Source organism: Lepidothrix coronata, unplaced genomic scaffold (genome assembly GCF_001604755.1).
Source record: "Lepidothrix coronata isolate B3197 unplaced genomic scaffold, Lepidothrix_coronata-1.0 Scaffold41, whole genome shotgun sequence".
NCBI classification, from domain to species: domain Eukaryota; kingdom Metazoa; phylum Chordata; class Aves; order Passeriformes; family Pipridae; genus Lepidothrix; species Lepidothrix coronata.
In genome coordinates this window covers 401,109-420,420 of record NW_016690221.1, presented here as the reverse complement: position 1 = coordinate 420,420, position 19,312 = coordinate 401,109, and the positions used below count along the sequence as shown (strand labels likewise).

The following is a 19,312-nucleotide window of genomic DNA, read 5'->3' as shown; positions in this document are numbered from 1 at the left end:
TGGGTGTGCAGAGCCCAGAGCAGGAGCACCATCTGCCCAACTCCCTGGATAGGAGGCAAACTCTCCCTCTCTAAGAAGAGCCAGTGCCCGTGGGAGAGGCTGGTGGGAGATGCTGGGTGATGATGGGTTTCCTCTCTGGGGTCCACAGTGAGCTGTGCTTACCCTCTGCCCAGTCTGTCATAGGTTTTCCACCTCCACGGGTCTGGCATCCTTCATCCCCCTGTAGTGCCACCCCCTGGGCTCCACAGGTCAACTTCCAACTCAGCCACGCAGGAGGGTAAGTGACAGGTCTGGAGTGGGTGTGCAGGGCTCTACGCTGGAGCCACTTGGGTGAGATGCTCATCTGCCAACAAACTCAACAGTTTATTTATTTTGAAGGAAACTCTGCAGCTTGGAGCTCAACCTGTGCCCTACACAAATTTCCCCGTGCGTCTGGTGTGAAGGACGAAGTAGCTCTGGTCCCTCCTGCAAGCAGAGCCAGCAGCTGGCAAAGCCATCCCTGCATCGAGGTGAGTCAGTGCTCAGCATCCCATCACCCTGCAGTTGGTTGAGTGGCTCCTCTCCTCACCAGGGAGCAATGCCACGTGGGATGAGTCATGTAGAAAATGGGTTTATATCCAGATGCTGCAGGGAAACTAATTTTGATTTAACAAGCAGGCAAGAATGAGGTATCTTGAGTTTTTATTTCAATCCTACTCCACAGGAAACAATATTCACTAGCGTTATCTTCCTTATACTTGTTTGTATTTGACCCAATACTGTGTTAAATATAAAATACTGATTGAACAAGGGTGGAGGGTGAAAAACATGAGATGCTAAAAAGTTGCCTCAACCCCTCCTCCACAGACATCCTGAATGCTGAGAGTCACTTAAAATTAGTATAAAATAGGAGGACAATCTGATAACTTGCTCTGTGCCCTCCCCCCCAATCCTGCTTTGCAAGGGGAGGATTTAAGAGCAAGAGGGGGGACTTCTCAATTACAGAGAAGCCCACTCAGCAAATCCAGGCTGAAGGTGGTGATGTCCTAGACGGAGTCCAACCACCCATTCCTGCCCAGGCATCTGTCCTGTCCTGGATTTTCAGCAGGAGACTGAAATGAAGTAGCCCCAGAAAGGTCCTTCTGGCACCTCCCTGTGCCTCAGGAGCCCCTGGAACAGATTTAGAGCCAAAAGCTGCCGATGGCAAAATGGTTTCCAAGTTAAATCCCTTGGGATGAAGCCTACAGACAAAACACAATGGTGGTCTTTGGGCATCCTCAGGCCCTGGCAGGGGACGTTTGCCTATGGCTGTTTGCATGGTCTGTCCCCAGGGTGGTTCCCCATGGGTTTAGTGGCAGAGGGGGAGGACAGCCAGGCACCCTGAGCCACAGTTGTCACTGTGGCCCACAGTGGGTCTGGGAATCCAGTCCCCCAGACTCACTGAAAATTGAAGCACGTGTTTGTGAAGCACTGGCTGTCCTCCAAGTGCTTCACAGGGTCCTCACATGAGCCCTGTGAGGTAGGTTGGTGTCTTCACCCCTATTTTACAGATGGTGAGACCGAGGCACAGAGAAGGGTAATGACTTGTCAGACAGAAAATATGGCATCTCCCATTCTGGGACCTTTATCTCCTGCTATTTCAACCCCAGATATGCTCCATCAACTGCTGGTTACTCACAGCTTGTCCTTCTGCACCCCTCCATCTGTGGTAGGTGACAGAGCAAGGGCTGGGACTTGGGGGACCAGGAGAGGCAGCAGCAGAGCCTGGGCTCACATGAGCTTGTTCATCCCATATCCCTAAGACCACTTGTCACCCCAAGGGGAAACCTCAGCCCAAAGGCTGCTTTGGGGTGCCCTGGGCAGAGAACCCCAGCAGCCCCATGCCATGCTGGGGTGCTGGGCAAAGCACCCAGAGCCCCTTATAGGAAGTGAAAACCCACTGGATTTTTTTGCTGACCTGGTGACCAGAGCATCAGGAGGGGATGAATATCCAGATGTTTCCTCTTTGGTAATCTGCTGCAAAGTGACACAGCCCTGCAGAGCTGGTCCCAGGGCACTGCAGGCTAGGGAGGCCTCAGCTCTGTGGGAGGTGGGGCAGAGCCAGGAGCTCAGCTCCTCAACATGGAGACGGAAAAACGGGAGATGTGGGATGGTGGCCATAAATCTCCTTTGCTTGCCACGTCACACCAGGACCTCTGCAGTTGTGATTAATCGAAGGCCAGAAAGAGATGATGGGAAATCGATGCCTTCAGGGCTAACAGGGAAGGTGCAGACAGGACTGGGAGCAGATCCCGGCACGTACCACAGCCCGGCACACACCAGACCCTCCTGGCTCCAGCAGCTCTGCTGGTGTGTTTGGGGAGCAACACCTGGTGTGGGTTTGCCATTCCAGCACCATCAAGGCTGCTCCTGACAACCAGATGGATGTTCCATGTCTTGTTATCCTGTGTTAGCACTTTGTGGCCATGGTTAGGCATTTAAAAATGGAGCATCACTAGGATCTCCCTGTCCCAGCTCACCTCCAAGCATCATGCGGATGCGTTCCTTCCCTGCAGCAATCCTGGGAATGTCAGAAATCCTCCCAAAAGTGGAATTAAATCTGATGAGCAACAGGCTTATCATCAAAATGGAAGCAGAGAAGGCAGGCAGCCCCATGATCCCAGTCCAAGGAGGTTCACTTCTCTCCCTCGAAGAGAAAGGGAATCCCCTGAAGCAGATAGGCTAGCCCCACTCAGGGGGATGCCAGGAGCTGGATCCCAGCTCTGCTCCCTGCCAAAGGCACACAGCAGAGCCTGGGAGAGGGCCATGCTTTGGGCTGCCACTGGCACTGAGGCCAAAGAGGAAAGCAAAGCACCCCAGGGAGAAAATGTCCGTGGGAGCTCCCAGGGCCTGTCTAGAGGGTGAACCAAGTTGTGCACTTAATATTGGCTTAGAAAAGGGTTTCCCAGTGCTCAGAGACTGGGACGCCCTGGAAGAGATTCAAGTTTCAATCTCACATAAGGCTTTTTGAGTCTGGACCTTCCTGTCGAGCACTTGGGAGGGAGCAGTTAATGCTGACACGACTTAGGACCACTTAGGAGCCGAGTCTGGGTGGTGCAGGGCTGTCACCATGCCCCTCCTCCACCACTGGGTCTTTCCCCCCATCCTGACACCTCCAGTCCCCTGGGTGGCTCATGCTAAGGGTGCCGGTAGCCAAACCCAGGGTGTCACTAGGCAGGGGCATTGGGGCCGAGATCCTCACTCCCATGGGATACTCGAGGCCAGGTGAGTGAGTGAAGAGCCTGGCAAGTCCAGCAGGTGAAGCCCCCTATTACCCACAGCCCCTCAGTCGGTCACTTTGTTATGAAACCTTTACCTAAAAAAATAGAACAGTTCCCAAGGTTAAAAAAGAAAAATGCTTAAAATCGACCTCCAGGCTCTCCTGTCTGTGCGGGAGGGGCACCAGTGGCTGCTGCCTGCAGGGCCAGGGGGTGGTTTGGGGTGAGCCCACAGTGCAGGCTCCCTCCCCACCCCCCTCCGTGCCCCCGTGTGCCCGTTGGCACAAACAATGTCTTTAAGGCTTCTACCGGGACGTTTTTGTCTCCAGCGCTCCGGGCCGGTAGAGGTACCTCCAGATGGCGTAGTAGTGGATTCCAGCTCCGATGGCCACGAAGAGGTGCCAGATGGCGTGGGCGAAGGGGATGCGGCCGTCGCTTTTGAAGAACACCATGCCCAGGCAGTAGAAGAAGCCACCAGCCACCAGCTCCGGGAGGCCGTCCCTGTTGGGCTGGGAGCAGGCAGGGAGGAAGGGCTCAGTGCGGCCACACCGTGTCTGCCCTTTCCCCACCACCCCATCAAGACCAGAAGTGTGACCACAGCTGCAGCCAGGATCCTCTCTCTACCTTCTGCTACCCCCAGCAAGGCAGTGGGGACCCAGCAGCCCAGCTTTTCTGGGAGGATTGGAACCAGATGGTTTTTAAGGTCCTTCCAACCCCAACCATTTTGATTCTATGACTCTACAATTTCAACTCAACAGAGCCCAGGCAGGAGGTCTGGTGGAGATGCACACGGTGCCTGCTGGGCACCCAAAGGCCTTGCAAAACCAACCCAGCCCACATCATAATGAGGATGGTTTTATCCATCACACAGCTTTGGAGACTGCACCAACCTGCAGGGATTTGTCCCTCCCAAGTTCTTCCCAGCAGTAGCTTACCATGGAGAGGATGACCAAGGCGGGGAAGAAGCCCATGATAACGTAGCACACCAGCTCCACCAGCTTGTACCTGTGACCAACAGAGAAGCTGCTTGGAGACAGGAGCAGAGGGAGGTTGAGTTTTATGCTTATAATGTCCACGGCCAGGCTATAGGAAAAAGGATGGCAGTGCCATCATGGCAGGTCCCATGTCCTCACGTGTGAGTCACACTGGCACCCTGCTCAGGGGTGATGGACCCCCCACCCTGGCTTGGGAGCTCCAGCTCAGGGCCAGGCACTTGGGCCTTCAGGGAGAAATCAGGGGCCTTTGGCTTTTTATTTGGTGCCACCACGTGGAAGAAGCAACTCATGGCAGCATGTCCCTGCTGCACGTCCCTGGTCCCACATCGCTGCTCCACATCCCTCCTCCACATCCCTGCTCCCACACACCCACCAGCACGGGGCCAGGTACAGGCACTCACCGCTCATGGAAAAAGAACACATAGACGGTCCCAAAAGATGCCATGATCCAGATGATCCAGCGCATGTGGGAGGCCCAGGGACCCAACTCCCTCAGGTTCAGCCTGCAAGACCCAGGTCTGTGGTGAGTAGGGTCTAGGGCAGCACCCCAGTCTGGGCTAATACAGCAAGGGGAGAGGGAAATGCTGCCTGCACCTGATGACTGTCCCACCAAAGGGTCTTCCCAACTTGTAACTTCAACTTACAGAGGTTGAAATCTATAGGATATGAAGGCTTTGTGGAAAGGGGTAGGGTACAGCCTGAAGCAGAACCAAAACCATAAAAATCCTATCTGTGGGAGCTGGGCTGATTTTCTGCCTTCCAGTGGGGCCAAGAGGTGGTCCCCACCCACCAACAACTCACCAGGGAGCGTAGGATGCTGCAATGAAGAAGTAGATCACCATCCTGTCAAACATGTGCAGGCAGTGCTCCACAGTCCTGTGGGATGGACAGACAGACAGGTCACAGCACTGGGGGCCTGCGGACCCTCTCCCCCTTCCCGAGCCCTGAGCCATCAGGGATGGTACCTGAGATGCCTCTTCTTCCAGGAGATGGTGTGGAAGATAGTGGAGACAATGAAGAGGCTGGACAAGCCAAAGCCATAGATCCAGGCTGAGATGGTTTCCCACTGGTCATCAGAGAGGACATAGAGGATGGAGCTGCCAAGGATGCTGGGCAGGATCCAGAACTGGAAGGCAGAAGTAAACCTCCTGTTGACTCTGCATTTCCATTGAGCAGCTACAATAGAGTCTCCACTTTTCCTTTTAGGTGGGGTTTGCTTCTGGTCAAAGCCACCACCCATAAGGGGCAGCCTGGCCACCCACATGGGCCAGGCAGGGTCCCTCCCTGTGTGGTGCAGTTCCAAAATAGCTTTTCCAGATGGAGGTAGGGAGGAGGAGGAAGGCACAAGGAGGGTGGCTTCCTCTGAGTCATCTCCCAGGACTCAGAGTGGGAGCTGCCAGCTCCCCAGGGAAGCTCTGATGTGGGGAGAGCTCAGTCCCAGGGCTGTGCAGGCAGCCCCAGGGGTACCTGTCACAGTTCCTGCTGTGAAACACTCCATTTTCAGAGAGCTTTGCAAAATACTCCTGCTCCACTGGCTCCTACAGCCAGCTTCCCCAGGGACATGAGGCCACAGTGGGTGAGAGGAAGGGAGATGCCCACCAGCTTCCCAGGGCAGAAGGAAGGAGAACATCCCAATCCCTGGGGCACATCTGCCTCATCACAGCCCCAAGGCTCCCAGTGACTGCTCCAGGGCTGAACACAGAGATTTTTGGTGTTTTTTAAGGTTCCTCAGGGGATCCTCGTAGAGATGAGCTCCACCCTCCCTCACCCTGGGGTGGGAACAGGGACTCACTGCGTGGGTGGCACAGTTGGCTGCGTGCTCGTACTCCGTCGGCTGGTACCTGCAGTTGGACGGGACACGGTGATTCATGAACCTGCAGTGAGAACCAGGGAGAGAAACGTGCTCAGGGAACAGGGCTGGGGGCAAAACCCTCTTGGAGGGGTCTGCACAGGGACACCCCCAGACCCCCCAGCCTGGAGCCCCTCTGCAGCTCAGCTTTTCTCCAGCTGCCCTGCAGAAGTAGCCCCAGGGCACAGCTTGTCCATCTGGCTGTCCCCAGATGCCAGGACCCCAGGTCTTTCTCATCCACAGCTCAGGCTGAAGAATTTCCCGTGAGCTGCTGTTGCTTGGAGAGCAGAAGGCAGGAGCCAGCTCTGCCTGATCCTGGAGGCAGCGGTGGGAAGAGCCTCAGCAGTGAAGAGAGCATATGGGGTAGTGGGCGGGCCTGTGGGTCCCCGACCCATCCCGTGGGGACACCCTCATGTCACAGCAGTGTGCTCAGCTCCAACAAGGATATCCCCACGATGCCTTTGGTTTCTGGGTACCACCTGCGTCCACCCCCTACCCACAGGGCCACACATCCCGGCACAGATTGCTGTGGGGAGCAACCCTGTTGCTCTCCCTTGGAAACCTGTATCTTTATTTCTGTTTCTCTTAGTCTGAGGTATCAGCTTGCTCTTGGCATTCTCAGGAATGTATTGATTCCCCCTGTTGGATTGGCACACAGTGATAAAAAATAGTGTCAGGCTTGGCTGGTCCATTGCTGGGTATGTAACAGCAAATTAAATGTGCATCCGTGATAATGGGTTGGAGCACAGCCTCGCTCACCATCCTCTTCTGGCAGAAGCAAGCAGTGGAGGATTAGCAAAGGGAATAAGAAGCAGGAAAACAGAGAGGGATCCTTCCCTGGTCCTGAGAATCAGGGGTTTAAAGGCGTTTCCTGCCATGGCTCAGGTCAGGACAGCCGAGCTGGCAGGGCTGCCCTGCAGGACCTGGGCTAATTGTTTTCTGCCCCTGTTTGCCCCTGGCTCCTGGACCATCTGTGGCGTGTTTCACAGCTGAGTTGTGCCCAGTGAAGGGGCTCAGGGGCTGGCAGGACCTTGCTGCTGGGCACAGGTGACCCCTTGGTCTGGAGTGCTAGGAAAGACAGTAAAAGTCCCCTCTCCCCATCCCTGAGCCACTCATATCTCTGTGGACTCCTCTCCTGTCTCCTGCCTGCTTGGTCCCACTGCCAGAGCCACTTGCTGTTGCCTGTTAAAAGTGAGTCAGGATGGATTAAATAGCTCAGATGACAAGGATTTTTGGGGGAAGTGTGGCCAGAACAGGCCCGGGTGTGTGAGGGTCTCCCCAACAGGTGACAGTGACAACCCGCACAGGGACTCTGTCCCCAGCCCCTGCCTTGCCTGCTGACAGACCCTGGCACTTCAGGAAGATTCCGTGATCATCATCACCAAAAAATGTCTGGAATTAGCAGGAGGAATGGAGGGGCCACGCTCCCACTACTCTGCAAACCGAGGACCTGTGCTGGGTAAATCAAGGCTCAGCAAGGCTGCCCTGCCCGGGAAGCAGCTGGCATCCCTGGGGACATGGTAGTGCCCAGAGTGCTGTCACCTCCATCCCAGGGCACACCAGGGATGCCCTCCCCATCCCAGTGCTCCAGCCAGGAGTGCTGGCAGAGCTCCCCACGCTGGAGCCATGTGCCTCTGGCAGGAGGACCTTACTGTCCCAGGCGTTGCCAGGAGACTGTCCCCAGCTCCCCTTCACTGTCTGCTTCCCTTTCTTTTCCCTTTTAATAATAAGAAGGAGGGGGGAAGGGGGGGAGGCCAGACATCCCAGATGACGTCACAGTTGCTGAGGAAACATGTTCAAGGCCTTTTCCTTGATTTTATTTATTTTAACAAAGCCTGCACCGTCTCCCCTCCATTCTGGCGGTGCTGTTCAGAGCAGTAAGGGGGAGCAGCAGCAGGGCCCGTTCCCACAGCCCCCTCCCCTGGGTTGAGGGGCACCCAGACCCTTTGGGAAGGAATCCCTGGGATGCAAATATCCTCCCTACCCCTGGTACAGGGATGGAGAGGCCAAGAAGGGCTACCCTGTCCATCCCCATGGAATGGGGCTGAAGTAAACACCTGCTTTTCCAGGAGGGAGAAATAGCCTTGAGGAGGAACTTTTTTTGACCTGGGGAGAGATTGCTCTTGTTTTCCTGCACTGCTTTCTAGTAACATCTTCCTGTGGAGGATGGGATACAGAGCATCATGGATGTGGGACCTGTCTGCACAGTGCTGGGCCAGCTGGACACGGTGGAGCCCTCCTGCAGCAGCCAGCATTGCATTTTGGGGCTACTTTGGCACATTTTTGTGGTCCTCTCTGCTCTGTAGAAATGGGAGCAGCTGATGCTTGCCCATCTCCTGGCAGGGCAGGATGAGTCCCTGGCTGCCCTGCAGCACCTTGCTCCCCAGAGGTGCAGAGGCCATTTCCTCCCCTTCTCCTCTCTCCTGGGACTTTTTCTGTCTCTCAGACCATCCCGGGGTGCCAAGCATCCGTCCGGCTCATGTCATCCCTGTGCACACTGGCATGGGTGTAGGGCAGGGCACTGGGACCCCTGCACCATTCCTAGCATGTAGATAGTTGCCATACCAGTGCACAAAACCAGCCTCAAACCACAGCTCCAGCCTGGACAGACAGATGGATATGATTGGAGAGGGCACCTGTGAGTCTCATTAGAGCTGATGAAATCCCAGAGAGCCCCAGGGGGAGCCTGCTGCGTGTTTCCCACCCCAGCTCCGTGTGACTGGGCTTGGGAAAGGGGGAAATGCTGGCAGCCAGGCAGAGCTCTGGGGTTTTACAGTGACGGAAAATAAGGAGAAGATGAGAAACACCTCTCCAAACTTAGACCTGATCCCTGCAGCAAGTATTCTGCCTGGCTGGCTGAACTCACAGCCATTGCCAGCTCCATGTCATGGCAGTCACAGGCTTGGGGACAGCCTGGCAGTGTCCCTGGGGTGGGAGGAGATGGGAGAGACTTGGCCCCAACAGCCACAACACCAGCAAAGCCACGGAGATGTGGCTCCCTCGACGCTGTGATCATACAACAGCTGGGGGCTTCAGTGCCTTTTAGCAGGTGATTTAGGAAGGCAAAGTCCAAAAGACACAGAGAAGTTCAAAGCCTCCTGCACGGCAGGAGCACCAGCGTGTTCATTTCCAGGGATGGTGCGTGGGAAGCAGGGAACCGAAGGGTTCCCGGGCACCTTTTCCTCCTGGTGCTGTTCCTGGCAGACTCTCCATAACCGGCTATATGAAGATGGGGGGCTGCTGGGGGTCTGAGCAGGGGTTATTCACAGCAGCCCCGAGGTTTTTGCCTGCCCTGCTTGTGCCTTGCTTCCCCCTGGCCCCTTTCCCAGGGAGGGAGACTGAAAAGGGCCAGTGCAGCAGGCTCCGGCCAGGGAAACAAAGAGCCCCTTGTCCCTGGCAGCCGGGGCAAAGTGCAGAGCTGGCTTCCCAGGCCTGTTCCTTTCTCCTTCTCTTTCTCCCACTCTGTTTTTTTGTGGCTTCAGGGGGTTTTTACAGAGTTTTTAAAAGACTTTTATCCAAGAACAAAATTCCAACCTCAAAAATCATGGAGATCTGCCTGGCTCTTGCTTTGCCAGGGTGGGAAGAGGAAGGTAAAAAGGGGATTAAGTTAAATTATTCCTCAGGAGGGCTCATGTGGGAGCATCTGAGCTCTCCTGAGGGCACTAAGAGAACCTGCATCAACCACTCCATGGTGACCACACACTCCCAGAAGCAGAGCCATGGAATACTTTTCAGGAAAGCTGTCCTTTGCACACATGGGGGGAAGACCTCTGATGGAGACTCAGGCCGGGCTGCAATTTAGGAGAGATGGGGTTTAGCCCTGCCTTTGACACTGAGCATCTGGCTGGTCTCTGCCACATCACTTCATGTCCCTCTCACTCCCCCTTTCCCCCTCTCCAAGTTAGGATAATAATACTGACATCCTTTAGGAGAGCCAGTGGACAGATAACGTGAGGAGGGTGTAAAATCACCACTAAAATATGGATGGGGAGGGGTGAGCTGGGCTGCCACTGGGCAGCTCATCCCTGTCCTTGGAATGAGCCAGTCCAACACCTATCACCCCCAACCCTGCTATACATCAGGCTGTACTTGTGGCTGTGTCTATGGACTGTGGACTCGGTGACACAGGGACAAAGGAGCAGTCAGCAAGTCCAAGGTTATCCCAGGTGATATGCATCTCCCCAGATCAGCTCACATCTACAGGTTTCACCTGCAAATGGCTTATAAAAGGGCTCCTGACCGAGGAGCCGGTGCTCTTCCAGGCTGTGTTCCCTGCTGGACAGCTTGTGGGATCTGGCTACAAAAGGAGAAGATTTCTCCTTCCTCTTATGACTGGATGTCACAGCTGCTTTTAGAGCAACAGAAGAGGATCTTGATGATGGTCAGAGAGGAGGAAGGATGGAGGAAGAACTTGCTGGATGCTGTGGTGGTAAGTCCTGCTTGGGCCCTTTGAGCTGTCCCTTGGTAGAACAAGTGTTGTAGTGCCTGAGGTGACAGTGGTGGAGCAGATGTGTTCCTGTAGGGCAGACTGGCTTCAGACTCTTGAGTATAAGGGCTAGCTTTGCCCTGATGAGCCCAGAGGCTGCACACCCAGCTCAGATGCCGGGGCTTGGTCCTGAGGCTCATGCTCACACGTGAGCTGCTGTGGTGGCATCCCTGCAAGATGGAATTTGGTGTGTGCTCTGCCTCTGACCCCTAATCTGGTAATGCTCCAACTGCATCCCTGGTAAGAGGCTTCATCCCCTTGAGCTCCTCTGTGGTTTGTAATTAGCTCAGTCTCAGAGGGTTGAGTGTGATGGTGCGGAGCCTGATGGCTGCTTATGTATGGAACACAATCACAGGATTCAGGAGACTGAGTAGGACCACAGGGATTTATACCCATGACCCCCCTTGAGTCCAGGCCATCAATTCTGCAGTTTGAGAACACGGGAAAAGCTCAGGATCCGTTACCTCTTAACCTGTGGCTGTAGCTCCCAGTGCAGAGCCCCCAGACTCTGCTGCTTTATCCAGCCCAGGAGCACTTGAGAAATCCTGCTTTTCCTTCCTACCCATTGGCATGGGAGCATTTGCCACTGGGAAGCAGAAATGCAAAGGCTGATGCTGCCCAGCACTGCCATCTGCAGAGCCACCCACGCAGGCATGTGCACGGCTGCGTGGCACCCCGTTAAGAGCTGAAACCTCTATTCCATGCCCATTCCTCGGTTCCTGCATGCTCCTACGCAAACATATGGTGCTCCTGGTTTGGAAAGCTGAGCTGTGCATGCTGGAAGCTTGTGGGTCAGCCCTTTGGACCAGGGGAGATGGGGGAGCTGGGACAAGCCTGTCCATGGGCTGCTCCTGTGACTCAGGCCTATCCCAGGTGAGAAGGGGCAAGAGGGATGGATGGATGGAGCAAGACAGTGAAGTGGTTTCTTTTGTATTTCTTCCTGGCATCATGCAAAGAGCTGGCAGCTTGGGTAGGGAGCAGGAAACGAAAGGCTTTTCATATAAACCAGCATTTCTCAATCTTTCTTATGGGTAAATTAGCAGATCACCAGATTTCTGGAGTAACCCACCCAGATGCCCCTGGTGCAGGACTTGCTTCCACAACATGAGTCAAAACAGGCAGCAGATTGAATAGTCATTCATCACCTCTGATTACTCCCACCCCAGTTTTGCTCCTTCCCAGCACTCTGACATGTACTAACACCTTGGACTGGCCATAGACCCTCCCAGACACAACCTCCATGCCCTGAGGAATGCTGAACAAGTGCTGCTGCTGACTTAGAGATGCTCCCGGACAGAGACTGTGTGCTCAGCCATGTCCGTGCTGTACCTGGCTCTGAGCCACAGGCACAGGTGTCCCCCCTGAAGAGACAGAGAAGGCAACCCCCAACATATCCTGCATGAGGGGTTGAGAAAGGCAGGAGGGAATATGCTGCTAATCCCTTGACCACACCAAGGGTATACACCATTCCTCTTCCTTGCTCCTCATCCCAGCAGGGACAAGCACAGGAGGCTCCAAGCCAGGCTAGATGAAGCCATTGACCATTTCTACACCCATGAGAGCACATATACACCTAGCAGGGCTAGGTTGGTAGTGGAAACTCAGCAGATAATTCCAAGCAGGGTCATAGCTGCCCATATTCCCATCCTCTGTGCAGGGATATTTATTTTTCTCCCTGGCAGGCTCTCTGCTCTCTATGTATATGGTATCTCTAACTCTTCCAGGGCAACTCATGACCCTGCAACCACAGCAGAGCTGTTTGTTTATTCACAACAGATGGGATTGGTGAGTGTTTCCCAAATTACTTTCTGAGCTGGGACTTCTTGTTTCCTTTGGTACTCATGAGACCTCCAACAACAGCTGATTAGTCACAAAATTACTCTGATGTCCCAGGTGTTTTGTGAATGTTAGGAGGGCTGTGTCCAGAACTGAAAATCCTCTATTATTCATTAATTGCTTGTTTGGAAAGTCACTGTGCCTGTTCCTTGCTGCCTTTCCTTGAGCACAGAAGTTAGTGGGAGAAATCCTCCACTGGCTCTGCCTGCAACAGCCCAAGGTGGGCAGGAGTGAGCATGACCACCAGAACCTGAGCCTGCTGGCAGAGGATTTGGATAGTTTGGGGGCTGGAGCCTTCCCAGCTTCTAACCCTGGCTGTGACTGTGAAATACATGGGCAGGTGACAGCATCCCGTGTCCGTAAAGTCTTTCCATGGCATGGCCCGAGAGACACAGCCAGGCTCTCATTTGGGATTCCTGGATGCTGCTCAAGTACAAATCATAGCTGTAAATTATTCAGCAAATGCCTCCGCACAGCGAAGGCACAGAAGGAAAATCATATATTTCACCAGCCAGGCATGCAGATAGTAAGATTTCCATTAGTATTACTTACAACAGAGAGCAGGGCTGTGTCTAATGCTATGGCGCCAGCCATGCAGCTCAGCACAGAGGAGGGAACTGCTTGCCCTGACCTGATGATCCTTCTCTACATAAAATCCTTTCCTCAGCAGCAGCAAACCTCAACTGTAAACTCCTGTAAACAGGAGCACAGGCCTGGATCCAAATTGTCCTGAAGGTCAGCACTGCTTGGTTCCAGTCGCTGGCATCTGACTCGTACACCAGGAACAGGAATACGATGCCTGTGGTGTCGTGTTATCACGAGAGGTTGCAGTGTATCACAGAGCCCACTGGACTTACACTGCATGAAAACGCTGAGGTTCAGTTGCACCTGGAGAACACCAAGGGAGACCCAAGCTCTGTGTGTTTGGCCACGTCCTCTCTGCCTTGCTCAGCCCCTGCTCTGAGCATCTGTCCCCTCGCAGCACCTCTCTGGGTACTCAACCAACCTCCTTGTGCAGCCGCAGCCAAGTACACCCCAAGAGCGATGAAGTGGATTTAGTTGTGCTCTTTTCCCTTCCTTTCTTTGGGAGTTGTAGTTGGTTGGCACTGCTTTGTCTCGCTGTGGAGCTGGGGGTGTGGGAAGGGAGGAGGAGGGGAGGCAAGCCCCGGAGCAGTCCTGGCAGAGCCCCATTTCTCGCATTCACTGACCTGCTGTGCTGGGCAGTGGCTTGAATTTCCCATGGATTGTGTTGGCTGCTACTTCATGAAGCTGGCCACAGTCAGCTGTGCCAAGGAATCACATCAGGCTGATATCCAACACCAGCTCAAGGAGGGAAAAGATCACTGTGTTTCCCAAGCAGCCAGGAGATTGTCCTTCCCCCAAAAGCAAAGGCATGGGGCTTGGTTTGCCCACGAGTGCCCATCTCCAGTGTGGTGATCCCCACCTGAGCCTGTCCTGCTGGGTCTCCTGACCTTCCCAGAGGAGGGGATGTGGCAGTTTGAGGTGATACCCCATCAAAAACGACGCTCCAAGTACTTGTTGCCTTCCAAATACCCAATTCCAACGATGTGCCCTAGGCATTTAAACCTACACGAGATGACTCCTACCAGTGCTGTCTTAAGAGGGTACCTGGGTCAACCTGGCCCCACAGAGCAACCAACATGGAATTGGTCAGTGACATCAGCTGATCCTGGTTTTCCCTAGGTGTTTTGGGGGCCTCCCCATCTCTTGGAGCAGTTCCTTTTGCATCAAGGGGATCTGCTCAGTTGGGGACAGACTGGCAGGTCTTGCTGGGGCTGGTGGGATGGGGCTGGTGCTTCCACGGTGAGGAGCCCCTGCCTCTTGAGGAGCTTCAAGCTGTGGTATTAATACTGAAAGCGTTTCCCTTCTCACTGCTTCATCCCACACGGGCTGTGGGGGAAGCAGAGCTCTTGGAAAGCATTTCAGCATGTGTGGGAGCAGGCGAGGGCTGCTCATGTTTTCGTCGCAAAGCAAATGGGGACCAGATCTTCCCAATGTAGGACCTCTGTCCACGCTGTCAGCCCGGAATTGTTTTCCTTGTGTTTGGCATCTGAGCACTCCAATGTTTCCTATTCCTGCTGGTTCTCCTCTCCCTCTCTTTCCCAGAGATGCTGGAGGAGTCGATGAATGTCTCCTTGCTCAGTGATTACAGGTGCAGGGAGAAAAAAGGAAGGTTTCTCCAGCTGCCTTTCCCCAAATTTAGAGGATTTGGTTTTGAGCAAGTGTAGAGTTCAGACCTCCATCCCCTCATGCTGGTGAGGAGGTGGCAGTGCCTACGTTGTGACACAGGGCAGGTGAGGACAAGCCTGGCCCATGAACCTACAGACACCCCCACTGAGCCCACTGCTTCTGGGCTGAGACATTAATGTGGATTTTCCTGGCTGCTCCTCTCTGTGTCACTCTGTGCAGGGCAAGACAAGCAAACAGTAAGATTTAGAGCCTTTTACATGAACGAATCAAATGGTGAACTGCTATCAGTTTGTTAGAATGATTCAGTGCCCTGCAGCTCCCAGCAAACCCCTCTCTGCTGCTCCAGAGATGCTGAAGCTCACCAGATACAGCAGCTCCCTGCTTAATCATGTTTCCTTCCAATTATAGCTCTGGATGGCCAAAGTCTGGGAAGCATTCTGTTTCCCTGCAGGGAGATAGACTCGGCCCCATGGCAGCTACGTGGGCAGGAGACACCAGACCATGTTTATAAAGTGGGCCAAAATGGGGTCAAAGCTGGTGGTGAGGTGGAGGGAGGGTTTGGTTACCGGCTCAGTGTAACCTGACCAATGAGTTTAGTGATGGAGATGGGACTTACATTGATCTGTTGGTCTGAGGGGAACCCAGCAGCATTTCAGTGAGGTGGAAGGGGGAGTGGGGTGGTTGGATAAAGCAGGAGGAGTCACATCTGCTTGCACCCTGTCACTGTGTGCTGTGCTGGCGTCATGGCTGAACTTGGCCTGTCAGGCAGGAGATGGATATCACTTGTCAGGGTTCAGGCTGTGAGTGACAGGGAGAGCCTTGTAGCAACTGTGCTTTTGAACTCCCTTTCCCCACAGTGTCAGTGATGGGAGAGTCTCCCAGACCCCACAGCAGAGCAGAAACCACCAAGTGCCTCATTTATAACCACAATGTGCTCAAATGGCATTGCCTTGCATCCCTGTGACACCACAGTGACAAACCACTCCCTTTGTTTTCTGTGCCTCTGCCCCAGCTGTAATGCCCCATCTCCAAAGCCCAGCCAGGAGGGATTTGGGGACACCCTGGTGCCCCTCCAGCCCTGAGTTTTCTCCTGGCAGTTCACAGAACGCTCCCACATTGATCGCTGCTTTTCATCTCTTTGTTCAAAGCCTGGTGCCTTCACTGCAGCTCTCACACAACAGGTCTTTCATCACCATGCTCTGTTTTATTTATTCCTTTTGGTGGGTGTATTGATGGCCAAGTTTCTCCTTTCTTGGTCCTTGCTCAAAATTAGATAAAACAACATGAAAAATGAAGCTGTTCCAGGCTTTTCCACCATGAGGAAAACTTTCTGATTTTTTTTATTTGTTTGTTTGTTTTGTTAAGGCCACAAGCAAGAGTATCATTCTCTGTAAAGGTGTTGCAAGATAGAATCATAGAATTGTTAAGGTTGGACGAGAGCTCTAAGATTGAGTCCAACCATTAACCCAGCACTGCCATGTTCAGCACTAAACCACATTCCCAAGCGTCACATCTACGTGGGCTTTTGAAAACTTCCAAGGATAGTGATTCAATCACTTCACTGGGTAGCCTGTTCCAAAGCCTGACATCCCTTTTGGTGAAGAAATCCTTCCTAATATCCAACCTAGACTTCTCCTGGTGCAACTTGACCTCATTTCCTCTTGTCCTATTACTTGTTACTTGGGAGAAGAGCCTGACCCCCACCTGGCAACAACCTCCTGTCAGAGAGCTGTAGAGAGCAAGAAGGTTCCCCCTGAGCCTCCTTTCCTGCAGGTTGATCCCCCCAGAGCTCCCTCAGCTGCTCCTCATCAGACTTGTGCTCCAGACCCTTCCCCAGCTCTGTTCCCTTCTCTGGACATGCTGCAGCACCTCACTGTCTTTCTTGTAGTGAGGGACCCAAAACTGAACCCAGGATTTGAGATGCTTCTGCTGCCTTAAAAGACATGTGGCACCATAAGGTCCCCTGGCTCCTGCTCACCCCAGTCCCCACCTCAGAGCCCAGCTGAAAGCACATTCCTGGCACGAAGGAAGGAGCAGCTTTAGGGCTTCTTTTGGGATATGCCACAGCAGAGCATTTCTGTGGAGAGGAGAGCTGGTGTGCACAGGGGGGATGGAGATTAGCCCACTGTTATTTTTAAGCACTAGGCTAAGAGGATCTCTGCAGTGATACGGGAAGTCCTGGGTTAGCATCACGTGCTGGTGACTGCCTTGGGGTGAAAGCCAAGGGATCACCCATCTCCTCCTGCTCCCCATGCAGCCCTGGCACACAGCGAGAGGTGGAGGATACCCTGTGGACCTGATCCTTCCTGTGCCCCACAGCCCTTGCCCTGCACAGGGGCTCTGTCCCTGCAAGGCTCTCTGTAGTGCCTCATCCCCACCTAACAAGTTGTCTCCAGAAAGGACCACGACAAGGTTGGAGCATGCTGATTTGGGATAAATCACACAACAGGTTGGCAGATGGGTTCTGCTGACTGAGACTGGGGGGGGGCCTGATCTGCTGCCCAGCTCCCAAACAGCCTCTGCATCACTGCTGTAGGGCAAAGCTGTGGTTTTCCTCCTGCTCTGGGGGTACAGAGCTTTGCTCAACTCCATCTCCCCCAACCCTGTCCTCTGCATGCCAGCTGGGAAGAAAAAGTCTTGAATTCTCTGTTTTCACATGGATCCTTTACCAGATGTGTTGTGCAGACCTGCTGGGCACCTCCTGCCTCTTCCCCCCAGGCAAAGGTTATCAGGAGGCAGCTACAGCATCAAAATAGTCCTTAAGCAAGTGCCCACATTTCAGGCAGCTTTTGGAGATGCAAGCATGGATTTTTCCCATGGGAGACCGAGAAGGAGAGGAGCTCATGGCTCGAGGCGGTAAGAGGGTGGTCTCCTGTCCTTACCCAGCCCAGGCAAACATTGCCCAGGGATCATCCTGCCCGGTGCAGGCAAGAAACACCATCACCACGTCTTTTCACATAAGTTTTTCTCTGGTGTCTGCCCCTTACAGGGCCACTGGGAGTCTGGCAGTGGCAGCACAGAGCTGAGAGCCCTCAGGAACTGCGCCAGTCCGTGGGACCCTCCGCAGCCAGGGAAACATCCCCACCACAGTCACTGGGAGCAAAGCCCATCCTCGGTGCAAAACTGAGCACCCCCAGCAACCCCTGATCCCTGTCTGGCCGTGCAGCCCCCAGCGCTGTGGGATCTGACTCATCCTCGGCCACCCCTCGAGCCAGAGGGCTGCGGGTGGCCCCTGTCCCCGTGTCACCTGCCAGCCCGCTCTTAGAGGCCACATCTGATCCCGCAGCAGCGCACGCGGCCGAGTGCCCTCTGACCCGTGCCCAGCGATCCTCAGGTTTCCCCCGGCACAGGTAACACCGTGAGGTTTCCTAACACACCTGAGCTCTTGAAACGAGTCCCTGCTGCTTGCTGGAAAACCTCCCTGGGGATTTCAGGGAGGGGGGATGCACCACGGGTGCATCCCATGGGAGCCCCGTTGAGCTCCCAGGTCTGGGCTGGGGGAGCCACCCTGAGGGGGTTCACGTGGGTGCAATGGGACCCTGGACAGCACTGATCCCTGCAAGGGGGATTTGGTGCCAGCGATGGGATCTGTTCTTGCAGGGAGCCGGGTTCCTGGTCCCCCAGCAGCGGGAAAAATCACAGTGAAGTTAGACCCAGAGAAAGGCAGCAAGGGCTCCCAGGGATGCTCAGAATCTTTCAGGGATGCAGAAAAGCAGCTAGCCAAAAGCCCAGCCCGCACCTGCCTGGGGCTTTGGGGCACTCAGCAGCTTTTGAAGGTCCTTTCGGGCTCCATCCCAGCCGAGCCGAGCCCGGGCAGAGACTGGGGCTGTCCGGGGGCTCCGTGACGACCGGGGGGGCTCGGGGACCGCCGCACCGACGGATTTACCTGGCGTAGCGCGTCTTCTGGAAATCCAGGACCCGGGACACGAACATCGCGGCGGTGCCATGGAGGTCCCGGGGTGCGGTGGCTGCTCAGCCCCGGGGCGGGGGGAAAGTGCCGCCCGGGGGAACGGCACCAACTCGGCGGGGTCCGGTGGGGCGAGAAGGAGAAGGGGCGGCCGGTCCAGCCCAGCCCGGCACAGCCCAGCCCGGCTCAGCCCCGGCCCCTCCCGCCCCCCCGGCTGCTCGGGAGAGCGACACGGGGAAAACAAAGGCGACCTCCGGGAGGGGGGAGCCAGCCCCGTTGCCGCCCTCAGATGTGCAAAGAGGAGGAGAAGGAAGAAAAAAGGGGGGTGGGGGGAGATCCCTTCCAACTCTTCGCGGCCACAGCAACCTGCGCGATCTCCCTCCGCCCCCCGGCAGCTTTAAGCACAGCTAAAAATATCCCCCCCCCCTCCCCGCCGCCACCCCCGGGGGATCAAATAGCAGCAGATTTGAATTGAAAATGTGATTAAAGCATCGGGGCGGGGGGGAGCGGCGAGTGCCAGCAGCCAGCCCGCTCCCCCCGGCGCCGCTGCCCACGGCCGGGTCCCCCCGAGGGTCCCGGAGCCATCCCTGCCCGCCCCGGGGCAGGGCCATCCCCCGGGAACTGCTTTGTTTGGCTTCGTTCTTATTTATTTGATTTTAATGATTTTCTTTTCCCATTATTTTCCAGAGGCCCCAGCAGGGGTGGGCAGCTCTGCCCCAGCCCCATCGCTGCAGGGTGGCCCTGGGTGGGGAGACAACTCCCACCAGCATCCCACCATCCCTCCCTGCTCCG

The 19,312-nt window shown here is 54.9% G+C and overlaps 1 protein-coding gene across 2 annotated transcripts; it reads right to left on the bottom strand.

Annotated features, from left to right (window-relative positions):
- Positions 1–664: 664 nt before the first annotated feature.
- MMD2 (monocyte to macrophage differentiation associated 2) lies at positions 665–18,648 on the bottom strand. Of its 2 annotated transcripts, none has more exons than XM_017813630.1 (7): positions 18,500–18,648; positions 6,024–6,105; positions 5,197–5,357; positions 5,033–5,107; positions 4,633–4,734; positions 4,172–4,259; positions 665–3,745 (listed from the first exon to the last, which is right to left on the bottom strand). In XM_017813630.1, the coding sequence occupies exons 1-7, from the start codon at positions 18,544–18,546 to the stop codon at positions 3,542–3,544; spliced, it is 759 nt and encodes a 252-aa protein (XP_017669119.1). In that variant the 5' UTR covers positions 18,547–18,648; the 3' UTR covers positions 665–3,541. The 2 variants fall into 2 exon arrangements, with proteins under 2 accessions (XP_017669119.1, XP_017669120.1); XM_017813631.1 differs by having other exon boundaries at positions 4,172–4,241; positions 18,500–18,642.
- Positions 18,649–19,312: the final 664 nt, after the last annotated feature.